Source organism: Cricetulus griseus, assembly GCF_003668045.3.
Source record: "Cricetulus griseus strain 17A/GY chromosome 1 unlocalized genomic scaffold, alternate assembly CriGri-PICRH-1.0 chr1_0, whole genome shotgun sequence".
NCBI lineage: Eukaryota > Metazoa > Chordata > Mammalia > Rodentia > Cricetidae > Cricetulus > Cricetulus griseus.
The window spans coordinates 108,281,306-108,300,764 of record NW_023276806.1 but is presented as its reverse complement, the minus strand read 5'-3'; the positions used below and the strand labels follow the sequence as shown (position 1 = coordinate 108,300,764).

General features: G+C 38.3%; 1 protein-coding gene across 8 annotated transcripts in view; it reads right to left on the bottom strand.

Annotated features, from left to right (window-relative positions):
* Positions 1-19,399, bottom strand: part of Sclt1 (sodium channel and clathrin linker 1) — a 146,862-nt gene extending 127,463 nt beyond the window's left edge. For 3 of the 8 annotated variants that reach the window (XM_035451108.1, XM_027391906.2, XM_027391907.2), the window contains exons 1-4: positions 18,943-19,399; positions 11,543-11,610; positions 3,496-3,554; positions 2,958-3,030 (exon numbers count right to left, since the gene is read on the bottom strand). In XM_035451108.1, the coding sequence (XP_035306999.1) occupies positions 2,958-3,030; positions 3,496-3,554; positions 11,543-11,610; positions 18,943-18,976 (234 nt within the window). In that variant the 5' untranslated portion in view covers positions 18,977-19,399. The other 5 variants (XM_027391904.2, XM_035451109.1, XM_027391908.2 and 2 more) reach the window with 4 other exon arrangements.
* Between the last annotated feature and the right edge of the window lie 60 nt (positions 19,400-19,459).

The following is a 19,459-nucleotide window of genomic DNA, read 5'->3' as shown; positions in this document are numbered from 1 at the left end:
TGGCCTAGAACTCATAGAAATCCACCTGCCTTGCCTCCTGAATGCTGAGACCAAAGGCACTCACCACTATGTCCAAGTACATCTGTAATTCTTAAAATTAGTTCTACTTATTAATTATATCTATGTGAGCATAGATATAGTATTGTTAGAAGTAGCTATCTGTAGGGCACACAAGCCAGTCAAAGATGGCACTGAGCGGAAGTCAGATGGGCGAGTCCTAAGATGTTTACAAAAAAGATGATTGGCTGCCTAGATCAAACCAGATGAGGTTACTACATGAACAGCTCATGTGCACTAGGTAAAGCATAGGGCACCTAGGGCAGTGATAGGCTGACCTTTAATACCATTGGCTGGCTGTTTCCTCCACTCCTGTTTTTTGCTTTAAAAGATACTTGTGGGACAATAAACAAGTTCCTGCTTGATTAGACTCTCTGCTGTGTCTGATTGTCTCTGGGATCCTGGGAGACTAGGGAACTGATGAGCAGTGCACTTACCCACTTACCCTTCTAACATCCTGCAGACATCAACATATTTTTCCTCTCTAAACAATGTAACACTATAACTATCATTGAAGACTTCTGGGCTTACTAGTGTAGCTTCTACCTATAACTAAGTCAGCAATCACCCATAGGGGGTTATGAACACCAAATGAGAAATTTAAGCCAAACACTTCAGAAAAACAGCTCATTAAAGAGACACAGGATCACATAGGTTATAACAGGTTTTAAGAGAGTTTAATTTCCAGACAACTAGCTATTCAGAAACAAGTGAAATACACACTATATCATCACAGCAATTCATAGAGTGAATTCAGCAGGAACTTTAGATTTGTTAGTCTTAAAACTAAAAGCAAAACACCATTTACACAAAAAAGAACTTTTGTTCTTTAATTGCCTATCTAAAGAAAAAAAGACATTGTTATGGTTGGTTTAAGTCTGAATGGTCAAAAGCGTGTGTGTGTGTGTGTGTGTGTGTGTGTGTGTGTGTGTGTGTGTGTGTGTATCATAAAGAATGGGAAATAAATTAACTTAAGAAAGTGTCTTATGATAATACAGAATCTGGTTCCATTTGGCTCTACAACTTCACTTTATAAGTTTATAAAGGAATAAACTTGGAAATGAAAAGTCTACATAAACTTTATGCAAAAAAACTAACTTTATTCTTAGGAGTCATAAGCATTGTGCTCTCTTAGTAAAGGTATATATCAATCTAATAATTAAAAAATTAATACTGTTAAAATCATTAATTTAGATATAACTCTCTTGTTTCCATAGCCCTGGGACTTACCTGACATTCAAAGGCCTATACTAAAGTTGAGTATAAAATGTCCCCCATAGACTTTCACTTTGAAAGCTTATGTTCAGAGGTGGGACCTTAAGAAGGGTGCATCATAAGAGCTCTAACTTCATCAACAAATTAATCCAAAGCTTAATGGACAATTCAGAGACACAGCCTATTCTGAACACACAGGTCACCAGGGGTATGCCTTCCAAGGGTTTATTTTGAAATAGCAGCCCTTTTCTTCTCTCTGCTTCCCAGACACCATGAAGTGAGCAGCCTCCTTCACCATGTTCTCCAGCTACCATGATATTCTGTCTCTTCTGAGGACTGAGCCAGGTATCCCAGATTGAAATCATTTTCAAAAATCCACCTTCCCTCCTTTAAGTTGATTTTTCTCAGGTATTTTGTAAGAAAGATGGAAAGTCATCAAAGCTTACTATGGGCTACACTTTTTAAAACACAGCACAGAATTTCTTCCTGTCTATGCATTAAGAGAATAGACAATGGGGCTAGTAGGTCTGTCCCATAGTAGCACTCTGAGAAAAATCAGTCTCCAGGGCTTATTTTTATACAAAGTTATTACGCGTTCTCACATTTGAACCAAATTAACCCTGCTTTCTTTACCATTAGTGATTCAGGGTCTAGTACCTAAGCCAAATACAATCACTGGTATATTCAGGCTCTAACAAAGAGCAGCCATTGTCAGCTAGGGGGCTTAGCCTGAGACACAGAAGTTCTGATTAAGAAATAATTCTAAATATTATCTGCTATTTGTATTTCTGTTGTTTGTGAATTGCCATTATTTGATTGGCAGCTTTGTTTTTAGTGTTTAATTTTTACAATTCTTTATACATTCTAGAAGGAGGCAGCAGCAGCAGCAGCAACTTTACAAGAAGACAACAACAAATGTAGAAAAGGAAACACTAGGGCTAAGAGGTATAGCTGAGAAATGGGGTTAAGGAAAAGTGCAAATATACATTGAAGGGGAATTAAGAACTAGGAAAACCCCATATGGAAACCTATTGCTTTGTAAGCTAATTTTAAAAATAAGAAGTCTTTTAAAGATGAATTATTTATATTGCTATGCTGGTATCAAAAATTTTAGGAGAAAAAGTAAAAGACATTTATTTCAATTAAAGTAATGAAATGTGAGTAACTGAAATAACAATCCTGTATTATATTTAGTTTTTCATGAGCCTAATCTCAGAGGCCCGAGACAGATGTGCCTATAGATAGCCTCCTGAGTCTATTTCCATTATTCTTAAAATAAACTTGCACTAGTAATCCAAAAAAAAAAAATCTACTAGAACCTAAGCCTATACTGGAAGTAGGTTAGTAATATCTTATCTAAAGGCATAAGATAATGGTATCTGACAGATCTGAAAATCTCGGAAAACCATTCTACAAATAGTGACAAATGTAGGTAAAATAAGAGTAAGTTATAAAAGGCTATGAAATGGTTCTGAGCACAGAGATACAAACAAATAATAAAGCAACTAGGACACAGCTCCAAGCTTCTGAAATATGCCTCTGCCAGACAGCAAGAACAATGGAATACCAGAGTTAAAAGAAAACTGAAGATAATGTCTAAACATACACATTTACAGATGAATGAGACTTTCATATGTTCTTCTCAGAGTAAAGCTGTACAAAAGCTTAGTGATTATGACTTTTACCTGGTAATAGGTCAATTGTCTGCTTAGCTCTTCCAGATGTTTCTCATACTCAACAATAAGAGGAGGTAAAGAACTAAAGGAAAACACAGAATTAAAAGACAGTGTATTTAGTTCCATTTACTTTAATTATCTAACAAGTACATAAATCCAAAAATAAAAATTTGTGTTTAGTAGGAATCAATATTTTGCTTTTTTTCTTAAACCCTTAGCTCAAATAATATTTTGGACTGAAACCTTCTTGATTATGTGAAGGGGAAGGAGGAGAGAGGGCTTGAGCACTGAAGGATGACAAACAGCTTCTCTGGCTTCCACCCAGTAAAGCCTCACTTTCCACAGGGTTTACTTGTAAACAAATCAAAGACGCTCCCAGATATTACCAAATATCCTGGAGTCAGACAAGATCATCCTCCATTATAATCCACTTTTATAGACTCCACCAATATTTTTATGAACTCAATAGCATAAACATTCCTAAACTGAAGCACTCTTTCAATGACCAAGTTATTTAAAAAATAGTATGTAACTGGTAATACCTTACCTTTGTTCATCTGTGGAGTTTACTAGTACATCACCTCTGCCTCCTTTAGACATGCTGTTCTGTAACAGAAAATAGTCTTTTAAAAATGTTTTCTCACAGTATTCTAGATAAAATTGAAACAGCCTTAAAATTAAAAGTCATTAAAATTTTTATAACTTTACAAAATTTATCATAAGAAGGAAAAAAAAATACTGATTTGCCCTTGGTAAATTTAACCATACAGGATAAAAGTTGGCCAATAATAACCATGAGGAATATTCTATTTGATGAACTATCTACCAACCATCAGCACTAATTATCATTATTTGTGGTGAATAAGAGAAGCTTGCATTAAGTTCAGTAACAATACAAGTCTGTTTACTGTTCAAAGTTCTGGTCAACACAGTATATAAGAAGATTTAAAAGCTGAACAACATGTTACTATTATTATAACATACAGATAATTTGATCATTTACCTAGAAAACACCACATAATACAATAAATGTTAGGGCAAATTAGAGAGTACACTAAGTCCTAGAAAGAAGAAAACACTCAACAGAAAATTCAGTAGTTTTCTCAAACACTAACAGTCATTTTCCTTTGATCTCTGAAAACGATTTGCGAACTTTATCTTTTTAAGCAGCCATTCTGTTTCACTAGTCAAGTTCTAATTCCTTTCTTCTTTTGCTGAATTTAATTTGCTCCTGTTTCTACATTTTCTAAACTATAAATAAATGCAATTCCAATGTATGAGTTTAAAAATATGTATTAATCTTTACTTTTTTCTTTCTAACTGTGGATTTACATGGAATTGTAGGAAATAATGACAGGCAGTTTTGGGCAACTTTCCTCAATGGAAACATTTTGTTAAGTCACAATACAACATATAGATATTCCCTAACTTAAGATGGATGACAATCTCTTCTGAGGTTGAAAATGCATTTAATTCACTCCCCTAGAAAACACGGGGGCTCAGAGCCTGTAGAGTATGTTTACACTTGTGATTATACAGCTGGCTGAGAGCTGGGCTCACAGCTGCTGCCCACCTTAATCAGACTATATATTATTAATTCAAGAAAATATATGAATGTGCATCACTTTCACATCATCAAAAGCTGACAAGTGGTTTGTCAGGCCACTGTAGACTGGAGATCTTCTGTAGTATAATGACCTAACCAAGATAGAGATACCACATACATGAACATGATGATAAAGTTTTAATCATGGGTCACCTGGCACCTTTTGGTGCTGGGCAGATGGGGAACTGTTATGGTAAGCAAATGGATGGTTTACTATGCAGAGAGAGGGAGAGGGAGAGGGAGGGAGGGAGGGACAGAGAGAGAAGGGGGGTTCACTTCCTGTAGACAAAGGTAGGTGGCTTGATTGCCACTCTAGCATGGTGATGTCTGGACCTGGGCAGGAGCCCATGCCTAAACTCATGACCCTGATACAGGCACGGTCTGTATTGATGTCTGAGGTCCTTGATACCACCAAAGGCCAAGAGGACAGGGCTGTACAGAGTTGGCCCAGCCCTTCACTGGCTGCAACACCAGAACTCTTCTTGCCCCTTACCAGCTGAAGCACTCAGGAGAGAGGGCCCAATGCCTCCCCTGGCCAGCACAGTAGAGCTGACCCTATTTGCAGAGGTAGAGGCCAGCTGGCCCTGGGGGGTGTGAAACTGGGAGAGCAGGTCGCACCCCTCTCATCGGCCATCTGGTAGTATGGGTGAGGGAAAGATGCTCACCTCTCCTCTTCCCCTACTGCCTCCAGCTAGTGAGGGAGCTGACCCCTTTACCAGCTGCAAGCCCTGAACCTTGTCTGGGCAGCATAGTGGAGCTGACCTTGTTGAGGAGGGAACAGATGAGCTACCATAAGAACATGAGTATGGGAGACCTGGCCCTGTCCTTCATCTGTCATATGACAGCAGGGGAGAGAGATTAATTTCCCCCTGCTCAAGTGGGAAAGCTGGCCCTCAGGTGATAAGAGCAGGAGAGCTACTCCTGCTCCTCATCAGCTGCAGCACTCAGGAGAGTGCCCCCTACATCCTGCCTGACAACCCAGTAGAGCTGACCTTGAAAGTGTAGGTGTGAGAGAACCTATCCTGAGGATGTGAAAGTGGTAGAACCTATCCCACCCTGTGCTCATGGCTGCAAGGGGTAAACTAGCCAGGGAAATGTGGAGAGTTCACCTTGGTGGTGAGGATAAGTGAGAGCTGGCAGGCTGACCAACCCTGCAACCACTCAGGCCTAGAACCAGGGTCAAGTGTTGGCCCATCCCCATCATCCACCCCATCTGTAATCTGCTGAAGCATGGGGAAGGGGGTGTTAGTCCTCTGGACCTAGGGCTGCAGGATCTCTATGACAGAAACAGGATGTGCAGAAAGAGTCCCAGTGAAGGCCCAGCATCAATGGTGCAGCAAAGACCAGGGGCTCCAACCAGACCAATGATTCTTTGTGATGAACACCTGCATGTAAAGATGTATGGATAGGTGGATCTCTATGAGTTCGAGGCCAGCCTGGTCTCCAGAACGAGTGCCAGGATAGGCTCCAAAGCTACACAGAGAAACCCTGTCTCGAAAAACCAAAAAAAAAAAAAAAAAAAAAAAAAAAAAAAGAGATGTATGGATAAAGGGGCTTACTATGTGACTCACTGTGTCACACTAAAGCATCCATGATGACATTTTCCCTTTCTTCCTTTTTCTTTTCCCCCATTTTTATCTTAAATTTTGTTTTATTTTGGTGGGGGGAGGTTGCAGAGGCAGAGATGGGTGGGATCAGGATGAATGATGTAAAAGACACAAAGAATAAATAAAAAATTCTTAAAACGTTATATAAAAAACACCCAAAGCATTGTGAAACATAAGAAACCCCCCCCACACACACGAAAGTTTTCATTAGCCAAGGATCCCTCAGTGCCCCTTTTAGCCACACTACCTTTCCATTACCCTTCCTTTCCCCCAAACCCAGGCAACCATACATGTATATATTTTTCCCCATTTAAAAAAGACTGTTAATGTGAATATAATCTCCTGGGATTGGCTTTTTCCCCCTTAGTACAATATCCAGGATATTTGAGAACACATTTCACTCTGTAGCTTAGGTGGGCCTCAAGCTCCTTGATCCTCTGGGTGCTGAATTATAGGTTTAAGCCATCATACTGAGCTAACTCATCACCTTCTATTGTCCAACAATAGTATATCACAAATACAAACTACACACTTAGAGACTTTTAAGTGTTTCTAATTTAACCACTTTCCTACAGATGGTATCTGTATTATAAGTAAAGCTGCTAAATACACTTATATACAGGTTTGTGTATACATGTATGTGAGTGTGCAGATGCACATGTGTGTGAACATAAGTTGTCATTCATTTGCAATAGATACTCAAGAGCACAAATGCTGAGTCAAATGGCTGTTGCATGTTTTCTGTTTAAATAAGTTACCGAATAATTTTCCGGAATGTCTATAGCATTTACATACCCACCAACAATGAATGGTTGCCAACAGTCCATTTCCATCACTACAACAGAATTTCAGAGGTTGTATGTCTGAAGAGAGAAGGTCCAACTAGCTCATACTTCTTAAGGTTCAAGAGGATGATGCCAGCTTCTGCTGTGCTCTGGCGAGCACAACATGGCTGATGGCATCATGCTGGAAGCACATGCAAAGGTTAAGAATCATATTGAGACAGGAAGCCTAAGAGTGCTTCGGAGATCAGGCTTCCTCTTTTGTAACAACTCTCATGAGACAAACTAACTCACTCCTAGAGAGTTTAGCACGAATCCCTTCTGAGATACATGCCCCTAAAGACCTAGCTAGCCACTTGCCATGTGGTTCTACCTCTTCTGAACTTTGTCACAGCAATGACCAAAACTCTGATATATGAACCTTTGGGGAAAGAAACCATGAAATAGCATTTGACATTGCCACTGTTTTATTTGTAACCATCATGTGAAATACTTCATCGTGCTTTTAAATTTTAGTGATTGTGTGAAGCTGAATAATGAACATATATGATATTTACATCCAAATCACAATACAGTATTCTTAATGGCAGATAGCATGCATATCTAGACCTCCAGAATTTACAGTCTTATTATTATTAGCAGTTTGTAATCTGAGCAATACTTTGGTCTTCCCACATTCTTGCCACTAGGACTATACTCTTATCTTTTATATAATGCAGCTAATTGTGACAGACTAAACTGCAAGTAAGGATGGCTTTTCCTGAGAATTTTCTCCCTAGAAGACCAGCTTACATGACCCCATAGACAAGGACCTAAAAATGGGTAACCAAGAATGACCGCAGCTATCTGTTGGTGGTTGTGACAGCATTAACTTTCTGCCATGGTAAAGCTATAAACTGACCATGTAAAGCTGAGAAAAAAAGGGAACAAAGTTTAGCTAACAGCCAGCAAGACACTTACATGGTCTATGATGGCTATGTTGGCCAGGGCCAAACATAACAAGCAGTAAAGGTCATCAGCTAGCAAATCTCAAGTCAGAGATGGGGCCAGGGGTGTTCCACTTCCCTTAGTGGGTGGACAGCACACGAACAACATATGATCATCTCATGTGTTGGACTAGTGGCACATGTAGAATGGCGTCTCCCCTGGCTTGGTCTATGAGAGAGCAGATAATTAAATAATCTCATAGCAGTTATCTTAATGTCTGTCCGGTTTCTGCCATAGCTGTATTAAAAAGCCAAGACAAGAAAAGTCAATGGCTTCCTTTTCTCTTTCCATCCCTCCCTCCTTGCACCTGCATGGGTATTTTTTCCCCCTTCTTTTACTTTTAACCTGTGAGTGTCCTTTTAAGCCATGGCGACTCTCTTATGAATAGCATTCACTTGTGTTGTGTCTTATGACTGGAGGATTACTTCAATTACAGTCAATACTACCAATGCAATCTTGCTATTTTCTGTTTGAAGTTCCTTTGTTCTCATCTTCTTTTGCTTTCTTTCACTGTGATTCTATAAATAGTATGTTTTGATTCTTTTCTCTATCATTTGTGTATCACCTAAATGCTTTGGCTTTGTATGGAGCATGAGGCATACATAAAACATATCAATATGTAATAGAGGAAGCTGTTTATAACTGAACTTTCAGAATGATGTACAAAAAGCTTTATATTGTTACTCTCTCCCATACAATTAAAGTTTCCAAGTTATAAACTATTTTTTTATGTGTGTTCTTCAGGAAGTGATTGTAGTTAAAGTTACTTTTAGCACTTCTGCCTTTTAAGTTCTATGCAAAAATTAAAAGTGACCTAAATGTCATAGTGGCAATAACAGAATATTCTTGTATGAAAGTTTTACTTTCATAATTCAACGTGGTAACAATCAGTGCTACTTTATTTCAGCTTAATGAACTGTCTTTATCATTTGCTGCAGTTTGAGGGTTACAAAGTCTCTCAGCTATTTATCGCTTTTATTTCTAATGGACAGTTTTGACAGGTGAATTCTTGGTTGATGGCTTTGTTCTTTACTTGAAATAAACCATCCCATTCTGTCTGGTTGTAAAGTTTCTGCTAAAAAATTCATCAACAATCTTTTGAAATTTAATATGTATATGGTGAGTCATTGTCTAATGTTGCTGTTTTTAAAATTCTCTGAATACAAAATTTCTGAACACTCAATTACAACATGTCTTAGATAAACCATTTTGGAGTTAAACCTATTTTGGAAACATGATTCTGGATGTCTAGATTTCTCCCAAGTGTTTTATAAGTTTTCATTATTTCTTTAAGTAACTTTTGCAACTCACTACAGTCTCACTCCACCCACAGGAGGAATCATAGGCTGCCTTGAGAGGGGGCATATGTGGGAAGATGAAACAGTTTTTACAATCATAGATGCCTTTAAATTCCAATTTCATTTCATTTAGTTTTACTTTGTCTTACAGTATGCTGTAACTTCTCTATTGGATTCTTGGGCTCTTAAAAGGGAACTTAATACTGTCCGTGGATGGTTATAAAAATCTATGTACTATAGAGAGATGGTGGTATAAATTTCCTATTCTATCATTCACTCATTACCTACTAGACAGACTTCTTTGAACTCCAGAGTGTCCAAAGTTTGTGTACTAAAGAGTGACAAATGTCCAAATGGAGGATGGGTGACCTTGGAGAGCCAGCGAAGTACAAGACCACTAAGTTTCACATTGAAGAGGGAGATTAGAAGGAACACAGTACTCTCTGACTCTCACATCCTGCCCAGCAGTAAAACGCAGTGTGAGGAGAGCAAGCTGAGGCAGTGGAGTAAACTGCTGAACCTGAGTTCAAGGCTCTCAATACTGCCGGTAGCAAGCCAGAGGCAGCCATGAGATAGCCCCAGAGGCCAAGTAATCTGATATCCATGAATTTTGTAATCCACTGGCAACAGGACTGGTTCTTTGCCATGGAGCCTGGGGGCTATCCTCCACTATGTCCTCACAGCTCTGTGCTCCTTAAATTTCTTACTTCATCTATGTCTGCCTGCTCCCCATGCCTCAGCCCCTGCTACTTTGCTTGCCCATTTTCTACCAGGCCCTATGTCCAAAAACTTCATGACTTATGACTGCTCCTTATTTTTTCATCTCTAGAAAGCTCCATCTCAAACAATAGCCTCTTCTCAAGGTAGAGTCTGTCTATAGTGCTCTTTGATAATAAGAACAATGCAACTGCTCTCTTCTCCAATGCTAGGCTACCACACAGGAGGAGCCACTATTACACCAAATACCACAATGGATTTAAAGTTCTCAAAAACTGTGGGTTCCCCCTGTGGACAGAACTGCCAGTATGTCATTAGGAGTTCCTGGCATACCTTTTGTTTGTAGCCCAGCCCCTCTACCCTCACTAACACTCCACTTCTAGCTCCAGGGCTGAATCTGCACACTATGTTCTACTTTTCTCCATGCTTCTTAGCTGTTACAAGGATAATGAATCCCCAAGGGAGTGAATGACACACGGACAAGGATATGCTAGAAAGGATATCAACACCCATTTTATGTTACATCACCCCTTTACTCACCACTGAAAAGTACACAGTGAAAAGCAAGATGTGATAATGGAAGTCTGGGAGATATGGAGAACTACACAGGGATTAGGAGCCAGAAACAATATTCTGCCATGAAGATTCAGAATAGGAATCAAGATTTATTTTATGATTATAAAAACTGTATAAAAAGAACCTACACATTCTAAGAATTAGAGCTGCTATAGTTTGTGTAATGGTAAGGGAAGATGTGTCCCTGACTGTTTTGCTACTTTGAGGTTTCCAATAATTACAACCACAATGCATAATATAGACACTTCTGATAGTTGTCTTGTAGCCATTGCTGTGTCACTGGTAAAAACATGGTCACGATTAAGCCAGCTATAGCCTCCAGTTATGTGCAATAGCACATCCAGAGAGCTTCTGGAGACCAAAAATTTGTCTTTTGCTGCTGCTACTGCTTAAACAAGCCTTCAGACCTATGCTATAAGATTAAATTCACCTTGTTGATAAAATCTGAAGTTAAAGAAAAAAGAAACACCTCAGGAAATAAATAAAATATCAATGCATATATTATTATTATTATCTGCATTAGTTTATGCTTCAGTCATAATTTCTGGGTTTTTTAATAGGGGAGATAGGAATCAAACTCACTGACTTACACATGCAGGACACTTAATATTCCCAGCTTTTTCAATATATTATAATTTGTAATAATTGAAATAGTTATATAGCCAGGCATATCTTGATAAATCACTTTAGTATGTTTCAAAACTTGAATGAATTCCCATTTCAGACCTCAGCTTCTTTAACATATGTAACATTAGCTCCAAAGATAGAAAAAAAAAACAAAAAACAAGCAATTTCTACGGACAAAGAATTTACTTTCAGTTAGCAAAATCAAATTTTTCCCTATAAGAATCAAAGCTAATAGCAAAATTTCAAAGGTAAAAGGCAATTTCAAATGTGAATAATTCTAAGTAGAATTTATATTGAAGATCTGTATTGACTATAATCAATAATTCATAAGGATATAGATATATTTACAACCGAATTTCAATCTAGTTTGTTATTCTTAAATCATTCCACATACCTGCATATTTGGGTCTTTTAAAATATGTTCAATTTGAAGCTGCCTAGGAATATCATTCATTTTATCACCTGAAACCAAGAAGAAAACCAATTTCAGTAAATCTACTTCGTAAAACTAGAAAAACAGCAGCTAATATCTGATGTATCCAATGAAAGATTTCTAGTTTGTAAGATTGCTTCTCATAAGATAAATCATCAATTTCAGCACATAGTTTTAGAATATAAAATTAGGTCTTTTAATATTCATAAGCTAAATAATGACTCCCAAATGGAATAAAGAACAGCTACAAAGAACTAATCTTTTCTTGAATTATCAGTCTATTTTGGAAGAAGTGGGAAAATAGCCCCATTGTTTTTTTTTTTTTTTTTTTCCCACTTCCACCACTAAAAAGGATTGGGAAGATATACATCATATTCTTTTTTCCTCATTTCCATTTTTTCTTTCTACTTTGAAGATAGGGCTTCACTCAGGCTAATCTAGAACTATAGTCCAGGCTGGCCTGATTCAGTGGAATCTTCCTGTTTTTGCCTTTTGGGTGCTAGGACTACAGGCATGAGCCACCACCATACCTAGCTGTGGACCAATTCTTTAGAATTCTTAAAGTCAGCTAGAAAGATTATCCATTCTATACTGAGGATACAGAATCCAATTTCAAGACAAATGTCATGAGACCATGAGAATGATGATGCGGAATAATATGCCACATCTGTATTCACATCAGGAAAGTGACCGGGAAAGCAAGACGGCTCAGCAGATAAAGGCGCCTGTCATCAAGCCAGAGGACATGAGCTCAATCTCTAGAACCAACAGGCTAGAAGAACAGAACCGCTCCCTCATGTTGTATTCTGGCTTCTGTATGCATTTTGCCTGTTTGTGTGTGTTCGTGCACATGCTCGTGTACACACACACACACACACACACACACACACACACACACACACACACTGCATGTAAGCACATGCACAAATAAATGAAAATTTTAAAGAGGGGCTACAGAAATCACAGTACTAGTTGTTGCTCTTGAGAATCCAACTTCAATTCCCAGCACTCACACGGCAACTCACAATTGTCTGTAACACCAGTTTCAGGAAATCCAGCACTCTTTTGGTCTCTACTGGCAATACATGCATGTGATGCATTGACATTCATGTAGGCAAGCCACCCATATATGATTTTTTTAATTAAAGAAGAATAAAAGTGAGGAAATTAAAAAGAAAAACACAGTAAGATATTACCCAAGAAATACACAATCTTTCAAGATTTACATGTAACAGAGCAAAGCTCAACAACTTTCAAAGAAATGGAAAATAAATAAAAGCCTCCATGTTATAAGAATAATAACTAGAATCACTAACCAAAGCAGAAAAAAAGAGGCCAATAGGGACAGTATCCAGACATGAAAACTGAAAAACAAAAACAAAACACCTCTGGGTCTCAGGAAGAATTACAAAAATATCTATTTTGAATTGAACAATAGTTTAAATGTAATGTAGCTTAACTTAATAGTAGAAAAGTTCTATAGCTTTGATTTAGAATTAACTTGAATAGCCTTTGTTGTTCAGGTTTAGGAGTTTTTCATATTTTAAAAATAATTTGTATAGACTTTGTTGAGTACTTCTAATCTGCAAATCCCAAATGCTAACTACCACAAAAAGCTATTATATCAGCACTCAAATGTTCCAGATTTTAGAGCATTTTGGAATTTGGATTTTCAAATTAGGTATGTTCAATCTGTATTACAAAAAAACCCAAAACAAAACAAAAGGCTTGAAGAAACAAATCTGTTGCAAAAGGTTAGAAAAAGAACAGTGAAATAAACTCAAAATGTCACATGAAGGAAGTAACAGAAATGAACCTAGTAAATAAACTCACAAATAACAAGATTAAAAATATAATCATTTCCTATTTTATTTTAACAAACATTTGATGAAATTCAAGGTATATTTATGGTGTATAAGACTGGAAGTACCTTAATAAAATGAATGCTTAAACACACACACACACACACACACACACACACACACACACACACCAAAAACCAAAGAACTACACTATAAATATCACACCAAACAGGAAAAATATTGAAAACCTTTCCCTTAGGGCTAACATAAATATAAATTCTTATGACATTTATTCAACACTCTAGTGGAAGTCCAAGTTAATTAATGCAACACTGAAGCAGTTAAATAGAGGTGTGAAGATTCAAAGAAAGAGGAAACTCAGTTACATGTGTGTTAACTAGTCCAGAAAATATAAAATCAGGAAGTAAATTTAATAATGTTGTTAGTTATGAGGCCAAAATGCAAAAGATTAATCATTTGTATACACTGACACCACAAATTTTAAATAATGAAAGACAGTTATTTCTAGTATCATTAAAAACAAATCTCACAACAGGAGTATAAAATTCCTATACAAAAACATTTTTGTATTTGATAAATTAATCAGAATTAAAGGCCTAAAGAAGTGAAGAGAGAATTCACAGTTTAAAGTCTGTCTCCTGAAGTCAGTTTTCCCCAAATTGGTATATACCCAATGAAATTTCAATCAATATTCAAAAATATTGTTACAGGAACTGAAAGGCCAATTCTGAAAGGAAATAGAGAACTAAGACAACTTTACAAAAGAAGAACAAGAGGATCAGGCTAGCTCTATCAGATAGCAGCATGCATTAAAAGGTTATAATTTACAGAGCATGATGGTGGTAAAAGAAAATGTTCCATCTCTGTGACAAAATCCCCAGAAAAATAACTTGAAGAAGAGTTTATTGTGGTTCATGATTTCAGCTCAGTTGCTTGGCTCTGCTGTTATAGGCCAGGGGTAAAATGGAGCATCATATATCCTAGCCAGGGACTGAGGTGAAGCAGAGCTATCAATGGCATCCAGGAAGCAGAGAGAAAGAGCCAGGGGCAAGAGACAAAATATATCTTTCTCATGGAAACTCACAAGACACTGACTTCCTCCCATTAGACCCCACCTCCTACAGTTTCTACCACCTCCCAAAAGCATCATGAAATGAGATTATGCTTTTATCACATGGCCTTTGGAACACAATGAAGAGTCAAACCATATCAAACACCAAACAAAATTTGTCAATTAAAAGGTATTTAGAATTCATAAATATAATGATACACACATGCATATATGTTAATAAGTTGGGAATCAAAGGGGTACTCCAGAACTGGGGCAGCAGTAGATGAGAACAGGTTATCTTTTTGTTTATGGATGTAGGTCAAGCAGACAACTGAGGGAAAATAATTTGATATTCACAAAAATCAATTCAAAGTGAACTGTAGACCTAAATATAAAATAATAAATTTTCAGAAAAGAACCAATTAACTCTTCTATAGCCTTAGAATAGACTAAACTTTTTAAATTCAAGCAAAGCGAAAAAGAAAGCAAGAAGAAACATTTGTGGTGGTTTAAATAAGAACCACAGACTCACAAGATTAGGAGGTAGAGTACTGGTGTAGACTCCGAGGTTTCAAAAGCCTTGATCATTCCCAGTTAGCACCCTCTTTGTCTTGTGCTTGTGGATCAAGATATGCACTCTCAGCTACAACTCTAGCACCACGCCTGCTGCCATGTTCCTCACCATGACAGTTATAACCCTTGGAAACAGTAAACCCCCATATAACCATTTCTTGTATAAATTCTCTTGGTCATGCTGTCACATGAGAGCAAATATGAAAGTAAGACGATGGGGAATGTAGTGTGTATGTTTATCTTATTGATTGTTAAATAAAGCTCTGTTTGGCCAATGAAACAGCAAGTTAGACAGGACTAGGAATCAAAGAGGATTCTGGGAAATGTAGTAGAGAAGTGGTGCTCCAGGCCAGAAGTGACATAGCAAGGAGACTCATATTTAAGAAAGGAGAAACAGGAAGTGTCCCTTTTCCCCTTTACCTCCTCCAGTGGTGGGATGTGATCCACAGGCAAGAGTGCCAACAAAAGGCATCTTCTATAAGATAAGTCTTATAAAATATATAGATTTATGATAATTGAGACTGAGCTAACAGATGAGAATCCTAGTCATTGGCCAAGCAGCATTGTACCTAATACAAGTCTCTCTGCATATTAATTTGGGACCTAACTCGGGTGGATGGCTGGCGTAAAGCACACATGTGGCGATGGGGCTTGGCAGCTTTTGGCGGAAAGATTTATCATAATAAGACAACATTTAAAATAAAAAATACCCACGAACTGGACTACCTTATAATTAAGAACTTATACTCATTTAAAACAAGCACATTAAGAAAATAAAAACACAAATCACAAACAGAAGACATTTTCAAGATCTGTAATTGTCAAAGATTGTGTATTTAGAATAAAGAACTTCTAATCAGTTGAGAAACAGAAAAAATGGTTCAGTATACAAAAATATTCAGAAAAATCCAACTAACTGAAAAGGAGCTCAGTAAACATCAGGAAAGTATAAATTAAAACTAGTACAAATTAAAATTCAAGACTGGTGAAAAGAGAGGCTGGCTAGGGAAAAGGCTCGGTAGGTAAGTGCTTGCTTTTCAGGCTCCAGACCTGAATTAAAGTCAGAGTCCACATAAGAAAAGCAGGACTTGGGCAAACATCCTTGTAATTTCAGCGTTGGGGAGGTGGAGATGGGGATCTCTGGGGCTTCCTAACCAATCAGCCTAGGCTATTTGGCAAGTTCAAAAGAAAGAAAGAAAGGAAGGAGGGAGGGAGGGAGGAAGGAGGAAGAAAGAAAAAATAAAAAAGAAACAATACTCAAAGCTTGAGGAATGATATCAGGTGTCCTTCGGCCTCCACAAAGACATATCTGCAACCACACAGAGAACTGGTAAATATGTGGAGCAAACTGAATTTTCATACATTGCTGATGGGAGTCAAAAAATCACTAAACTTCAAATTTAAATATAAACACAATTCTTGGTAATTTAACCAACTAAAATTTGTGTAACTGAGCACAAGAACCATGACCAAAAAAAAAAAAAAAAAAAAAGAACACAAACAAAAAAACCCCCAAAAGCAACAGTACTACTCCTAGTGACCCCACTAGCCAGAACCATCTCAGATATCTATCAAAATAATAGATATATGATTCATTAAATCTGTCAAGTGTATCTGTAATTAAAATTCTATCTATATGTGATGATACAGACAAATTAAAAAACATGAATGAAGCACAAAAGAATATGTGGTTCATGATCTTTTTAAAAACTAAATTAAGGAATAAAATTAAAGACAGTGGTTATCTTTCACTATCTTTGAGGAAGAGGGAGGGACAAGACTTTTTGGGTTCTAGCTATTCCCATTTCTCAACCTGAATTGTATTACAAGAATTTTTCACTTTGCAATGTTGCACTTGGCTTGTTTTCTTTTGTGTATATTTTATAAACAAATGCACCATAAATATGCAAATGCACTAACCAGTTGCTTTTGTAATTTCTGGAGACATTGGTGGTATCATGCAGTACTCATGTTTATTAACATATCATTTTCTTTACTAAAAATCCAATCTGTCAAAGAAACCCTCCGGTAACCTGAAGATATAAAGATATAATCTTATGGATTTTTTTAAAAAAAAATTAAAGATTTATTGTATTTTGTTTGAGGCCAATCTGGGCTACACAGAAAAATCTATGGCCAGATCTTCTCAAAACAACAACAAAAAACAAATGGAGCCTGTGAGAAGTAAGACTGACAGAAGTCAATGAATATAGAGAACATGAGAGGCAGACAGACGGAGGATGGACGACATTCATCTGTATTTCAGCAGGCAGTGAGGTGGTATGGCTAGGGCAACCCACAGCTTTAACTGGAACATGAAGTTTTCATCTCTTCATACCAACCTTACAATTCCATCCTCCCTTTTCCTGAATACACAGATTTCAAGGCTTTGCTGTGTATTTGACAACTTCTTCTGCTCTACTTGTCTTTTACCATTCAGTTTTCAATGAAAATACATTGTCTTACTTAGGGTTTGCTGGTATTTGGAAATCAATTTTTAATCTAAGAATTATGGTTGCTTTATTTTTCCAAAATGCATCTTCTAAAATTCAGATAACCCTCCACCAAGCAAAACTGAGATTGTGGCTAGTTACTCGTCTTTATGCAGTGAGGTTTTCCTCACTTCAAACCTAAGCAATAACATTATTGTTGTAGTGCAGTGATTTTGTGTGTGTGTGTGTGTGTGTGTGTGTGTGTGTGTGTGTGTGTGTGTGTGTAGAGAAAGAGAGAGAGAGACAGAGACAGGGCGTACACAGGGCATTTAACAGGTACTAATTACCGTGCTAAGGGCTTCATTTGTATCATCCCAATTAAGTACCACAACAACATAGAGTTAGGGTGTTCTTCACTCAAAAGTGAAAAACAAATGAAAACAAAATCAGAGGCACAGGAAGCTAAGAATTTTACCCAAGATCAAACTTAGGAAGTGTGAGAGCTAGACAATATTCTTACAGAAACAAATTTAGAGATTATGTCCTTAACCTCTGGTCTATGATGCTTCCAATACAGGGCTCAGCATGTTTCCCCAACCTTCCCTGTTGTTCTCTCCTTGTTTTCATATCTCTACATCCTCCTTAGGTTATTTCTTACCTATGATGGCTGTAGCTAACTGAACTGTAATCCTTAATAAACCTCTATAATTCTGTTCAAGGCAACCTTGCTGTCTGTAAACAACGCATACTTCCAGTCCCTTCAATGTTGCAAATATGTGGGATACCTACACCATTCTTATCAGTAAACATATCGATACGTCAAGTTTCTGTCCAAATGGCATCTTCCTCTGGCCATGATTTAATCACTGTGTAATAGTCAATGTTTGTTTAGCACCATATGTCAGATGCTATTCTCCTTTATACCTCGATGTTTACTCAATAATTCCATCAACTCTACTTGGTAACTGAGGCGAACGATTCAGCAGTTGCCGCGTCAGTGTATTTATGGGATTTATGTATCTCCCTCCGCCAATTACACGCTGGGAGAACAAGAAAATCTCCATCCCTACACCATCTATGTTTGTACAGCACCTGACACGTAATAAAACAGTAGCTCAACAAATATCTATTAAACTAATGACCAGAGCAGTGCCTGCAGGTCCTCAACTGCAGATTTGGAAACTCTCCCTGGCCCATCAGCCCTCGAGTTTCTCTGAGCACAAGAGAAGCATAACAAACCTATTTCGTGTCTAGCTGCCTCCGATGCACGCTTAAGGAATCTACGAGTATTTACCAGCGGTTCTGCTTCGCTAAGTACATACATAATCTCATGTACATCACCAAGCATTCTGTGAAGCGGACTTAAGTTTTCCACATATTTCCACGCTGGGACCCAACCACAACCAAAACATATTAGTAGGTCAACGACAGCGACATTGCATCTTACAGATGAATTTTTCCATCAGGGCATAGGGCGCTTACGTGGGTCTCTCAGTAAGTCGGATTCTGTGGCCATTTCGATATTTTAGTTTGGAGTTTTCATCACCTTTACCGATTCCTCGCAGGGGGAGTAAGATATTTTTTTTTTAACAAATAAACAAAAACAGCCTCCCGCTGAGGAGGCAAACAAAAAGCTAAGGGCTCCCCAGGGCACGGGAACCCCGGCGCGGAGGCATCAGCATCCGACTCACGCGGCGGCGCAGCCCGGCCCGCAGCTCCGCCGAAGCCAGGCGACGCGCGTCAGACTCCGCTCGGCCGGACCCGGGCGGGGGAAGGGGCAGCGGGGCGGCGCGCGGCCGGCCGGAGGGAGGGCGACCCTGGGACGCGACGGCTCGGCCGCGGCGTCACCGCGGGGCTGAGGGGCGACGCCAGGACCGCGGGGAAGCCCGAGCCGCCGCGGAGTCCACTCGGCCCGCCCTGCGACTTTGAAAGCGGTGCCCCGGGCCGTTCCTTGGAGACGGTGACGCCGCGTCCGTCATCACGCGGGCGTCGGTACCTT